Raw genomic sequence first — 14,555 nt, forward strand, 5'->3', positions numbered from 1 at the left:
TAAGAAAAAGAAACATTATTTGCTCCTTTTTGGAAACAACAAAAACATCCTGGGTGTTTCTTGTTTTATTATTACAATATTTTTTTTTAAATAATGCAATAAATTTTTTAAATCATAAAATTTTTAATTTTTTATGAAGAAGAATTTACCTTAACAATTAGATAAAATAAAAAATATCTATTGCATAAATAAGATTATTGTAGCACGATCTTGGGTATAGATCACAATCTCCCCAATCAAATTACAACTGAAATTCAATTGAACCATTCAAAGCCCAATTCCAAGCACTATACAACCAATGTGGGGCTTAGCAAATACAGGCATATTGCCTTCTATGTCTAACCACGGGATCCAAATCTACCCATAGGACTTTCTTGAAAATATTATAGATAGTTTTTTAGAGATTTTTTTTAATGCAATAGGTCCCTGTATTGGATAGTATGTTTGAATTTACAAATTAAGTTTTTAAAATGTATTTTCAATGGTATTTATGAAAGTGATTTTGTAGAATCTGTTTTTTAAGGTAGTTTTTGTTAAGGTTATTTTATCATGGAAAATGGAAACATTTAATCTAACAATGCAATCTCAATATAACACCAAAATACACTTTGCATGCACAAGAACACAAAGAAAACATGAACACATGCACATTTTAGTTTAACATGCATCCGACACATCATAAATAGATGCAAATTTAACTGCAAACAATTGCATATACCATTCATTGATAAACACAATAAATTTGATTTTTCAGTCCCTATGCGTATTAATATACAATGTCTATTCATATGGTGCGCATTTCGATGGACTGGTTCAATTGCATAGCCACTAGTGTCAAATGTAAAGTGAAGTGATAAAATTTGTTTTTAATTAAATTGAGTTATGGATTACCCTCCAAGCTTGAGTGCCTCGAGGGCACATTCTTGGTGTGGGCAATGTCGAAGAATCAAACGGTGGGATCTCAATCTTGTCATTGCAAAGGTATTATTGGAGCGAGGTCTCGCCTTCTCATCATGGTGGTGGTGGTCTTGGTGTACCGAGGCGGTGGAGAGTGGCGGCAGGAGGCTATTGGTGAAGAATTGGAGGCAATCAAGGCCATTGAAACCTCAACAACTCCAGCATGGGGGAAGAAACTTTTGCAAAAGAGATGGCACAACCCTCATCATAGAAATCTATTACGGCTGTCTCGGGCCATATTACCAAAAATGGAAAAAGAATTTTTTTCGGAATCAGAAGAAGCAAACAAAACCACGAATCAGAGCAAAAATGATAGAAAGGCAGAGGATTCCGTCACCATTTGGTGGTTGCGACAAAAACGGGGTTCGTTTCTTGTTAATATATATATATATATATGTATATATGAATCAATGATTTTTAATTTTTTGCGGTGGGTAACGTGAATCGGAGAATTGATAGATTTAAGTCCCGCAAGAGATGCATCAAGCAAAACAGAGAGCACGAAAAGATAGGAAGAACGATATTTGCAATTTGAGGTGCTGAGAGATCATGGCAAATTTGAAATTTCTAGTTAAAACTAATACCGTACATAAAATATAAATAAATAAAAAAATAAAATGATGTAAAAAAATATCATCCAATACGGTAGAATGGCTGCAATTGAAAACTGAACTTTATTTTTGAAAGGCTGCAATTTTTTTAACAAAATACGCCGTTTTTGTCGCAACCACCAAATGAACTCTTTTTTCATTTTTGGTAGTATGGCCCGAAACAGCCGTAATAGATTTCTGTTCTGAGGGTTGTGCCATCTCCCTTGCCAAAGTTTCTTCCCCATGCTGGAGTTGTTGAGGTGATTTCAATGGCTTCGAGTGGCTCCAATTCTTCCACCAATAGCCTGCTGCCGCCACTCACCACTGCCTCGATACACCACCACCATGACGAGGAGGCAGGCCCTCGCTCCAACAAGATCTTTGACGATGAGGAAATTGAAATTTCGCCGTCTGATCCTTTCGATATTGCCCACACCAAGAATGTGCCTCTCGAGACGCTCAAGCGATGGAGGGTACGTAATTCATAACTCAATTTTTAGAAAAAAAATCTTTATCACCACACATTACATTTGACATTATGAATACATTCATACATAAATACATCATATCTACACGCATACACTAGTGGCTATGCAATTGAATCAGTCCATTTAAAAGCGCGTCATATGAATGGACATTGTCTATTAATACGCATAGGGGTTGAAAGATCAAATTTATTGTGTTTATCAATGAATGATATGTGCAATCGTTTGCAGTTAAATTTGCATCTATTTATGGTGTGTCAGATGCATGTTTACCTAAAATATACATGTGTTCATGTTTTCTTTGTGTTCTTGTGCATGCAAAGTGTATTTTGGTGTTATATTGAGATTGCATTGTTAGATTAAATGTTTCCATCTAATCATTTGCATCGATTTCCATGATAAAATAACTTTACCAAAAACCTTAAAAAACAGATTCTACAAAACCACTTTCATAAATACCATTGAAAATACAAACATACTATCCAATATAGGGACCTATTGCATTAAAAAAAAAAATCTATATATTATATTTTCAAGAAAATCCTGTGGGTAGATTTAGATCCCGTGGTTAGACATAGAAGGCATGTATTTGCTAAGCCTCACGTGCATTGGTTGATAGTACCACGTGGAATTGGGCTTTTTGAATGGTTCAATGGAATTTCATGAGTCGTAATTTGATTGGGGAGATTGTGATACCCTAGTTGTGCTCAGGTGCTTAGTGTACAATAGTTATTACTGTGACGTACGTCATATGGAAAAAGGATAGAGGTAAGAGATACAAGTGTATTGAGGTGTATGGAAAAAGTTAACAGAGCACGAGTGTAACGAAGTCGCAGCGGAAAGAAAAGACAGAAGTCACCAATCTATGGCTTAATTTTCAGTATCATAGGAAGTCTATAAACTCCAAATTCGGCATCAAGTGCCATGCATAAGTCACCAAATTCGGAAATCCACAACTTCGACGTTATTACAAACCACCCATAATGTTTCAAAAAGATTACAAAGGCACCCCTCAGGGGTTAAACCGATACATAAAAAGAAAACTAAAGTAACAGATCATGGCCGATGCAGGGCCAGTCCCTTTCTATTCTTCCGGTGGCGCCAGGTCCTCTTGCTCGTACCCACCTTGAACTGCGACATAATCTACCGTTTCAAGGAGTAAAACTATATATATATATATATATATATTTGAACCCTCATTTTAGATTTGACTATTATGATCGATGAAAACTAGACGTGGCACATGGTGAATGAATTGTGATCAAAGGTTCAAATTTCCAATGGATGGTAGTTGGAGTGCAAAATGTTGTTTCTTAAGTATTATTCTTAACATGGTGCATGGTAAAATCCTGGAAATGAGTATCGGATGTTTAAATTAATGTTCAAGTAAATTGCCCTTCACCTAAGCACTGTATTCTAGTAAGTACGAAGTTCTCATTACCAGCAGGCATTGGGCTAGCTTGTGGCTCAGAACTCCGTTCCATTTTAATCTTCCAATCCGTTTTCCTACAGTTTCTTGGTTTACCGTTGTCTTTCTTTTTGCTTATAGTAAGATTTTTTTTTTTTTTTTTTTTTGGTTACGATGCTTGCTCATTCACGTGACTAGTGGTCTATCTTGAGATTTTGTATGTACTACATGAAGACATGAGTAAATCATGAACTCTGCCACTCGAGCTCTTAAAATTTTTGATCTGTTTTTATAGATAAGATAAGATGAGATGAGTTGAAATTATATAATTAAAAGTTAAATAAAATATTGTTAAAATATATTTTTATTTTGAGATTTGAAAAAATTGAATTATTTATTTTATTTTGTGTGAAAATTTGAAAAAGTTGTAACAATTAGATAAAATAAAATGAATTAAGAAGAGTTGTGAAAACAAACGAAGCTTAATTTCGACAAACGTTATGAGTTTTTGCTCGTTTTCGGTGCCTGTTTTACCCATACATAGTGGACATATAATTATGTTTTGGTCTATATTTCCCTGCACACTATACCAAAGTTATAGTTTGTTACATGTTTTTCGTTTGTTAAAGTACTCTAGTTTGAGCTGATAAAAAAAAAAGTACTGTCTTTTGCTTGGGATCTAACTGAAAGAACTTTTATTCTTAACAGAAAGCAACTCTGGTACTAAATGCTTCCCGTAGATTTCGGTACACGTTGAACTTAGTAAAGGAAGAAGATAAAGAGCAAAGAAGAAGGATGATTAGAGCTCATGCACAAGTCATAAGAGTAATGTTCTTAATGCTAACACATGTTTCTGTTTGGTGTTTTAGATTGTTTTCCTATTTGAACTAATTAATGATTACTTCTTGTATTAGGCAGCATTACTTTTCAGACTGGCTGGAGAAAGGGAAATTGGTATATCACTCTCTGAATTGAATTTATATTCTTGTGACCCCCTTCCCGTTAGGAATAGATACTACATATCATTCATATCATAGCTTAAAGAATGAAAAAATTCCGTAAACCAAGAGCCTAATATCTCGTTTGTTTTTACAATTCCTCTCAACTCATTTCATCTAATCATTACAATTTTTTCAAATTCTCACACAAAATAAAATTATAAACAATTCAATATTTTCAAATTCGAAAATAAAAATAATATTAAAACAATATATTCTAATAATATTTTATTTAACTTTTAACTTTAATATTAACTTATCTCATCTCATTTGTAAAAATAAACGAGGCGTTATACAAATATATTGATAAACTTTAACAATGATGTTTTTAGAACTCATTGAAAGAACTTTATTATTAAACTTTTTTTTAATCTAAAAACATCATACTAAACACAAACCTCCATTGTTATACAAGTAGTAACTAAAATCATTGTCTATCTTAGGGTTCCAACTGTATATGTCCCGGCTTATAGATTCTTTCTCGATAGTATCTAGCTAGGTAGTTGAAGCATAAAAACAAAAAGGGTCAAATACCAGTAAAGAGATATATCATACAGTAAAAAGAGTTGTGAAAAATAGTAGATTTTTGAAAAACATCAGTAAAATATTTTACACATAATAAAACATTTCAAGGGTGGCAAACCAAGATATTAGTCGCAGTGAAAGAGAAAAAGGTATTAGTCGGAAACTAATATTAATAGTACAGGGATTTGTGTATTAGTCGCTCATTAAAAAGTGATATCCATAAGTCACTTCCACTTCATCCATAAAGTAATGATGGTCCAATATCTGTTCATCGCTCACTCAAATAATATTACACCTCATCTCCCAAATACAATAAAAATCCTAAATTTACAAAGATTATAAATTTAATGGGACAGACCCCACTCTAATCCTCGGGCTGCACCAGTCCCTCCTCCTTGAAGTAACCCTCATAAACTAAATTTGCACCAAAGCCTATTGTTCTACGGGGCAAAACCGTAGTGGAACTACTACGGTGATATTTTAATGAAACATGGGTAAGTTAAAACTCAAGACGATAACTATCAATGTAAGAAAATGGCATGAATATGAATGCATAAGCTTTATGTAAATAAAAGCTGAAATCACATATATTGTAAGTATACAGAAGATTTAATCCATCAAGTAAAACAACATAATCATGAATCATTGTAAACATTACCGAGCACCCACTCTAATATCCACTCTATCCACCCTAATATGTGTGTTTGAGAGCAATATAGGTATATTTTTTTTTTTTATAGTTTTTATAGGTTTTATTGAAAGCTAAAGATGGTATATATTTTGCTTGTAATAAGTTAGTCACAAGCAGGGTACTATGCGTATTTATGAACATTAAATTCCTCTCCAGTTTATGAAATATAAACACATTTTTACACAGTTTACTAAGATCAGAACTTGTGGACTATTTCCATTCATATTCCTTTATTTAAATTTTCATTAATTTATAGAATGAATTTTGAAATATAAAATTTCTAAGATTTTTCTCAGACAATCACATTAGTTGTCTTGCATAAGATGGTTTTTAAAATTTATATTATATCATATTTGCATATTCTCTTTATTATGGAACTCTTGACATTAATCAATGATCAAGTTGTACTTTCTTGTTACAACTACATAGTTTTACAAATTTGATCTTATGGTATGTTGTAACAGTGTTTATCGTTTGGATAATGAGATGAAATGAAATGAGATAATTTTAGATAAATTAAATAAAATATTGTTATAATATTATTTTTTTAATATTATTATTGTTTTGAGATTTGAAAATTTTGAATTATTTATTATATTTTATGTGAAAATTTGTAAAAGCTAAAATGATAAGATAAGATAAGATGAAGTGAGACGATTTCTATATTTATTTTTGTTGCTCATATATATCATCCAATTAAGTTGCATGCTCGCTGATTGTTTTTGAATTACCTATTGTTAGGTCCCACAGCAACACCCTCAACTCCAACTGGGAATTATGCAATTGGTCTGGAAGAACTTGCTTCAATGACCAGGGATCATAATATTTCTGCTTTACAACATTATGGAGGGGCAAGTCATCTATGAATTGAATTTTCTTCGATGATATGATTTTCTTATGCATTCTTCTAAGGTTAACTGATCATGGCAATGATCACATTCTCCATCAGGTTAAAGGCTTATCAGAATTACTGAAAACAAATATAGACAAAGGGATTAATGGGGATGAAACTGAGTTGTTAAAACGGAGGAGCTCATTTGGATCAAATACATATCCTCGGAAGAAAGGGCGCAGTTTCCTGGTATAGTATCGTACTGAAAGACTGCTTTTCTTTCTTAATTTTGTTTTTCATGATCACTTCATTCCGGTGCTGTTTTCTGCAGAGGTTCCTTTGGGAAGCCTGGCAAGATTTAACCCTTATCATCTTGATCGTAGCTGCAGTGGTTTCATTGGCTCTCGGAATAAAAACAGAGGTGCGATTGGCCTTTATAGTTTTTTTCTTTTTTTTTTTTTTTTTTTTTTTTTTTTTTTTTTTTTTTTTTTTTTTTTTTTTTTTTTTGCATTTTTTATCATTAGCATATTATTTTTTCTTTTGATTTTGTGGAGTACGCATTTCTTTCCTACATGCAAGGAAGCTCCTAAATTTTGGGTGAATTTATCAGGCTCTATTTAATGAAAAGTTGATGATACTTGCCATACTGTATAAAAATTGAGAAGGGAACTAGGAATTTATGTATGGGGGGAGCCACAAATTGCAGTAATATCATCTGTGCTGAACAAAGAGTACATAGAATCTTGAAGGTGTGAAAGGTCATCAAAGGTGTGTTCACAAGTTTACCTTAATGATATAAGACCTTTCACTGGTGGGTGTGACCACTAATTTGGCTGCGTTTGGAGGTTGAAATGAGTTAAGTTGAATTAAGTTGAGTTGAATTGAGTTATGAATAACAATATTTTGTGGGTCTCATTGAGATGGGTTAACTTTTTAAGTTAAAATGTATGAAGTAGGTTGAGATGAGTTTAACTTTTTATGAGAAATTGAAAATGCAGCGGGTCCCATCAATAATTGGTTTGAGATGAGTTGATATGAGTTGAGTTTGGTACCAACTTTTCGAGAGTTATAAGGATATTTACAACTATAAGCCAAGCTGCTCAATCTATCATATCTCAAGATACAAGTTACTTGACGACAAAGTAAATAGTTAACAGTAAATACCAGTAGTATAGATATTACTCTGTCAAGAAGCAATAATTCAATATTACAAAGCATTTCTTCAACATAGTTCAAAAGCATGTACATCAACAAAGCAATTAAAATCATTTAAACATGACACAATTATATCTAGGATTATGTGCACTTTCAACAAGTAAATTTAATATTGTCACACAGTACGTGTTATGTACAAATAACATGGTAATTTTATAAAACTACTTAGCATGAAGTAAAATTGTTTGATTAAATACACAAGCATTTTTGTAAATGCAAGTACAGTACCTTAGCTTTCCTTTTTCAACAACTAGGTCTAAAGCATCCTAGACTTCATCACTTTGAATGAAAAGGATTTCATTTTGGTGGTTATTGAATGGCAAAGGTGATATGAAATCTCAAGAACTCATGTGTTACGAAGTTTGGGTTACTCTAAAATGCCAATATATATATATATATGTATATGTATATATGAGAGAGTAAAAATATGATTGATGAAGTGAATGTATCTTTCACTATTTGAAACTTGATGAACAAAAATATTCTTAAGTCTAATTAGAAGAAAGGAGAGAAACAATGAGACAGATAAATATAAATATAAATACGATGCAGTTCATGATAATATGCTAAGTATAATGAGAGTTAAATACTACATGAAATCGAATTAGTACTGCAACTCAAACATTGTAGCACACGAGTTATTGAGATTTCATATATATCACCTTTGCCATTCCATAACCACCAAAACGAAATCCTTTTCATTCAAAGTGAGGAAGTCTTGGATACCTTAAAACTCTATTGTTTTCGCAGATGAGATGAGTTGAGATGAAAGTTGAAAATTAAATAAAATATTGTTAGAATATATTTTTTTTAATATTATTTTTGTTTAGGGATTTGAAAAAGTTGAATTGTTTATTTATTTTGTGTAGGATTATAAGAAATTTATAATAATTAGATGAGATAAATTGAGAAGTGCTGTGAAAACAAACGAGACCCGGATGCTTGGGGAATAAGATGAGATGAGAATTTTGTAAATAATAGTAAAATGGTTTGTGAATGGTAATGAGATAGTTTGAGATAAATATTTATTGGGTTTTGGGAAAGGAAAGAGAAAAAATTGAATAAAAAATATTATAAAGTTAAAATATTGTTAGAATATTATTTGTTAATATTATTTTTATTTGTAGATTTGAAAAGTTGTGAAAGTTATAATGATTAGTTTGAAAATGTTTATGTTTGAATGATGTTTGGGAAAGAAACGAGATAGGATGAGATGAGATAGGATGGAATGAAAAATGTTTTCAAAGATCCCCTAAGGTCGCAAGAGTTTTTATCAAGAGTACTTTCTTGTCATCTAAGATGTATCTCTTTTTTTCGCCTCTCTCTAGAATACCTCTATTGATACTTAGAAATTTTGAATTTAGGGTGAAAAATTTTGAAGACCGAGAAAGAGCTTTATTTATTGAAAATTTGAGGAACTAAAAACATTTATTATCTCACTCCTTGATAGAAGTTGTCAAGCTTAATTGTCCAAAATTACTAAAACCTCATAATCTTCAAATACGCTTCCAAGGAAAATGAGGATTATTTTGAAAAGTCAACGGCTTATAATAAGATCAAACAGTACACCCCATGGACTTCCACAACATCATATCCCCACCATTACCATCAAGCCTCAAAGAGTATAAAAAGCTGAGGAAAGCTGAAACTTCCTCAATTTTCCAATTCTAAACAACTCTAGTGAAGCAAACAAGTAGATCAAATACAAAAGCATACCAATTAGAAACCAACCAAAAATAGCTAGAAACACCCTTTGAGGGCTCGATCACCACACCAAATGTCAAATAAAAAACGGATCCTACATCCTCTTCAACAACATAACTAACATGGCTAACAAAACTCTCTTAGCCCTTCCTATTAATATCTCCATAACCACTTTCCCAATAAAGCTTTATTAAAGACCCTATAATTACGAACTCCCAAGCTTCCACTTGAAATAAGAGAACAAACTTTATTCCAACTAACAAGATAACTTAGTTTTCTCTCCCAATATTCCACCCCACAAGAAAGCACGAAACAACTTTTGAATCCGGTTGGCCACCCATACAGGCAATGGAAACAATGAAGCAAAGTAAGTGGGGAGATTGGAAGGAGTTCTCTTAACAAAAGTAGTTCTACCCCCTTTAGATAAATATAACAACAACTTCCAAACAATCAACCTTTTTTCAATTTTCTCAACAACCTCATCCCATATAGCATTAGCCTTAAAAGGTGCCCCCAATGGAAAACCTAAATATTTCAAAGGTAATAAAGCAATTTACAACCCAACAAACTTGCCGAAATATTGATGTTACACACCACCCCGATTGGAACCATCTCAAACTTTTCAAGATTCACCTTAAGGACTGAGACGGCTTCAAAACATAATAACACATCCCTTAAGGCTTGAATTTGACCATGTTCTGCACCACAGAAACTAAAAGTGTCATCTACAAAAAGAATATGAGAAAGTGTAATAAACCCATTATTAGCATTACCAACCGAGAAGCCTAAAAGGAAACCCCCTCCAACCACAGCCTCCACCATTCAAACCGACGTCTCCATAATAATGACAAAAAGAAAAGTGGACAAAGGATCCTCCTGTCTCAAATCATGAGAGTTATGAAAAAACCAATAGGGTAATCATTAACAACACCAAAAAATGGGCGGTAAAAACATAGTGGCGAATACGATTAGCAAGTACCTTCAAAATTATCTTATAAACTCCACTCACAAGACTAATTAGGACTGAGAGCAATAAAAGTAGCATTGAGTGATTTTCAGACTTTTTAAAGGAAAAGAACTCCTGAAATGCTTGCATCACATCTTCATTCACAATCTCTCAGCAAACTTGGAAAAAGGCCATTGAAAATCCATCCGGACTAGGAGTTTTATCTTTAACCAACCTACTGACCACCTGAAAACCTCATCTTCATCAAATGATCTCTCCAACCAACTCACACTAAGAGAATCAAAAGCCAAACCGTCAATTTTAGGCCTCCAAGAAGCTGGTTTGATGAGAAGACCTTCATAACAATGCAAAACAAGATCCTGAATCTCAGTGGAGATGAAATTACACAATTATCGGAATGAAGCATCTCAATAGCATTGTTTCTCTGGTGTGTTGTCCATTCTATGAAAACATGTTGTACATTTATTCCCTCCTTTCAACCAAAGAGCCCTTGATTTTTGTTGCCATGAAATCTCATCCATTAACATCACTTTCTCAAGCTCAGCCTCCACTATTTTTTTTTTTCTCAAAAAGACCTCATCAGCAAGAATTACATTCTCCTCCCCAACCTTCAAATCATGTAAGTCTCCATAAGAGAGTTTTTCTAACTGTTAATATTCCCAAAAACTTATGATTTCCACTTCTTTAAGTATAACTTCAATGCTCTGAGCTTACGAGCAAGAATGAAACTAGGAGTACCTGTGAACTGATAAGAAGACCACCAGATCCTAACCTTAGCAACAAAATCATCAACTCCTAACCACATGTTTTCAAACTTAAAATACTTCTGACCCCATTAATACTACCACTATCCAACAAAATAGGGAAGTGATCCGAATATACCTGAGGCAATCTCTTTTGACACAACTCTGGATAATGTACCTCCCAAGAAGGAGAAACAAGAAATCGATCCAATCTCGACCAATCCCGACTGTTGGACCAAGTGGATACACCCTCCCAAAACAAGACGAAGATCCAAGAGAACCAAATGAAAAATAAACTCAGAAAACTCTTCCATTGCCAAAGAAATACTAGATTCACCTAATCGTTTACCCGATAATCGAGTAATGTTGAAATCCCTACACATACACCCTGGCACATCCCAGAGAGAATACAACCCCACCAATTACTCCCACAGAAAACTTCTTTCCCTATCTAAATTTAGACCATAAACACTCACAAAGGCCCACTCCCACCCATCCTCCACAGTTTTAAAAGAACAAGCTATAGAGAAATTCCCTGGACTCTATTGACTTCACCACTCTTGTATCCCACATCAAAAGAACACCTCCATAAGATCCCATAGACGACAAATAAGCCTAACCCACCAAAGAACACCCCCACAGACTATGAATTAAACATCTATCAATAAAGCATAACTTTGTTTCTTGAAGACAAACAATATCAACCTAGGATTTGATACGAATATGCTTGTTCGGTAACTAATTTAACTATAATTAACTAACTTGACCATTCACTCTTAGTATTGATAAAAGAACAGTTTATTGAGGCCATTGGATTAATGCCAATCATATCCTGCCAATAAATATTAAATCTTTTAAATATATTATGACAATATTTTTTTAGAGGTATTTTGAAATTCTAGGGTTCTAGAATATCAAAGGACCTTAAAGGTGATGTTAATGCATAAATTTGAACAATAGACCGGAAGGGAGGAAATAATCATTTCTAGCCCACGATCGTGATTCAGGCTTCGATACGGTGTGCTTCGCGTTCGTCCATGAAAGTAAACACTAAAGAAGAAAATAAAAATAGATAAAGAGAGACAGAGATTTGCGTGATTTGACATAATGCCTACATTCACAGGTTGTTTGAGGGCGAAATCCACTATAATGGATGATTTTAAAATCTCTTATGGTCTCATGTATCTCTCATTACAATGGAGGAATTTAGGGGAGATCCTTTGGAGTCGACATGTGGTGGAATTTGCATGTAGGGAGTTTGTCTTGAAAGACTGTCAGATTTGTAGGGATCTCCGCCTTATATATATGTATATTTCCTTAGTGTGATTGAGTCCAACTTGCCTTGTGAACCATTTTCCTTTTAGGAGTTTGAGGGTCCTTCATTTTAGGAGTCTGGGTTTCTTTCCTTGTTTCTCCTTAGTCTTATCTCTTAGCTTGACTTTCAGCTTTATCTTGAGGTTAACTTTTAGGCTGCTGATTTGACCCTTATAGATGCCCACAATTCTTAAGGTCGATTTGCTCAACAAGAAGGCATTGAAAATCTTCAAGTTAAGAATCTACATAATAGATTTTGAAAATTGGTCCCTGGTTTTCTATTTGTTTTGAGCTAAGCGGTGAAGAGCTCAGCTTGGAGAGATAGGTGTGAGATGTACTCGACTGCATTAGGTGCGAGCACAGAGCTCTGCTTTGGTGGGAGATGTACTCGATTGCATTAGGTCTAAGCATGGAGCTCTATGCTTGGGCAAGAGATGTACTCGACTGTGGTAGTAGTGAGCACGGAGCTCTGCTTGGGCGGTAGATGTACTCGACCTCGTCAGGGGCGAGCGCGGAACTTGATTTTGAGTTTGTTTATTTGTGTGGATGTTTGCCTGATAGATTTTTTATTGTCGACGAAAGGTGCATATTTCCATGATTGGTTTTTTGTTAATGTTGGTAGTAGTGGATTCTCAGTCCCTTGGTTTAAATTGTTGTTTGATGTTCCCATTTTGGGGTTGATGTTAGAGTTTATTTGTAGTAACCCGCACTTAAAAATGGTCATGAAGCCCGTCAACTCCTTGAATCCACATTAGGCGGTTGCCGAGCCGGTTTCCCAAGGAAACCCACGTGAGGCAGTTGTGGAGCTCGGTGGCTGATCCTGAAAGTAACCTACTGGCGACTGTTGTGGCACGAGCATAAACACTAGGTGTATACTGGAGAAGATGTTGTGCTTGTATTGTTGCCCAGGTGAAAGAGATCGAGTAGTCCAGAGATGCCCACTTGTAGGTACCTAGGAGGTTGAGCAGTCATTGACCTTTCCCGCCTGTTGGCTTGTCATGAGTGAGGTTGGGCGGTCCCTGACCTTTTTCGCCTGTTTTGATGGCAAGGGTCGCAGTTTGTGACTTGCGCACCCTTTTCACCACGAGTCCTTGGACTTGTCTTTGGTGTTTGGGGGGTCACAGGGTCTTTTGACCTCTGCGCCCATTTAGTCATCGCGAGTCTTGGGGCTCGACTTTGGTGTTTGGGGGGTCGCAAGGTCATTTGACCTACGTGCCCGTTTGGTCACCATGAGTCTTGGGACTCGACTTTGGTATTTGGGGGGTCGCGGTGTCTTTTGACCTATGCGTTCATTTGGTCACCATGTGTCTTGGGACTGTATTTGGTGTTTGGGAGATCGTGGGGTCTTTTGACCTGCGCGCCCCTTTGGTCACCGTGAGTCTTGGGACTCGACTTTGATGTTTGGGGGGTCGCGGAGTCTTTTGACCTGAACACCCATTTGGTTACCGCGAGTCTTTAGACTCGACTTTGGTGGTTCAAGGTTCTGGGGTCTTTTGACCTCCACCATTCCACCACAAGTCTTTGAGCTTGGCTTTGGTATTTGAGGGATGCTCGTCTGCACTATTGTGACGGGAGGCTGAGTTCAACCATCCTGAGAGGTTTTCACCAAAAACGAAATAGGTTAATATAATACAAATTACAAATTTGAGATTTGTGAACCAGAGCCATTTGGCTAAAGCGTGATGAAGGCTTGGGGGTGCCTGCGATACTGAGCAATCTATTATAATGAAGACAAATTAAGATGCTTGAGAGGGGCTTTGTATGCAGTATTCCGTTTCGTGCGAGTGATTTCCTGCGAAGTATATTGTTGGGTTGTGTAGCTAGTGGGATTCTCATGGAATGTTGAGGAATTTTACTGGGAACCTCCAAAAATCAAATTTGTTAGTGGAAAAATGAACTTCAAATAACATGATTGAGAGGGACAAACCTGATTAATTTTTGCCCCTGCTTTCCATTTTTCCCATCTGGAGTTGTTCGTTGATGAATGTCTTTTGCTGTGGGTGAGCAAAATACTTTGGGAGAAAAACTCGCAGTGGGTGAGCACATGGGGGCAGCGATCTCCTCTGTAATGAGCAAAGTTTTTGTGAGTGGACAATTATTGGCCACTCTGTGGGCTGCTCATTGGT

The 14,555-nt window shown here is 35.1% G+C and overlaps 1 protein-coding gene across 1 annotated transcript in view; it reads left to right on the plus strand.

The window, feature by feature from the left end:
• The first annotated feature begins 1,787 nt into the window (after positions 1-1,787).
• Positions 1,788-14,555, plus strand: part of LOC121247054 (calcium-transporting ATPase 9, plasma membrane-type-like) — a 36,116-nt gene continuing 23,348 nt past the window's right edge. The window contains exons 1-6 of the mRNA XM_041145384.1: positions 1,788-2,020; positions 4,149-4,265; positions 4,355-4,394; positions 6,396-6,505; positions 6,604-6,735; positions 6,818-6,907. Coding sequence (XP_041001318.1) covers positions 1,817-2,020; positions 4,149-4,265; positions 4,355-4,394; positions 6,396-6,505; positions 6,604-6,735; positions 6,818-6,907 — 693 coding nt within the window. The 5' untranslated portion in view covers positions 1,788-1,816. The remainder of the gene's footprint in view (positions 2,021-4,148; positions 4,266-4,354; positions 4,395-6,395; positions 6,506-6,603; positions 6,736-6,817; positions 6,908-14,555) is intronic.

The sequence above is a fragment of the Juglans microcarpa x Juglans regia genome, chromosome 1S (genome assembly GCF_004785595.1).
Source record: "Juglans microcarpa x Juglans regia isolate MS1-56 chromosome 1S, Jm3101_v1.0, whole genome shotgun sequence".
Taxonomy (NCBI): Eukaryota; Viridiplantae; Streptophyta; class Magnoliopsida; order Fagales; family Juglandaceae; genus Juglans; species Juglans microcarpa x Juglans regia.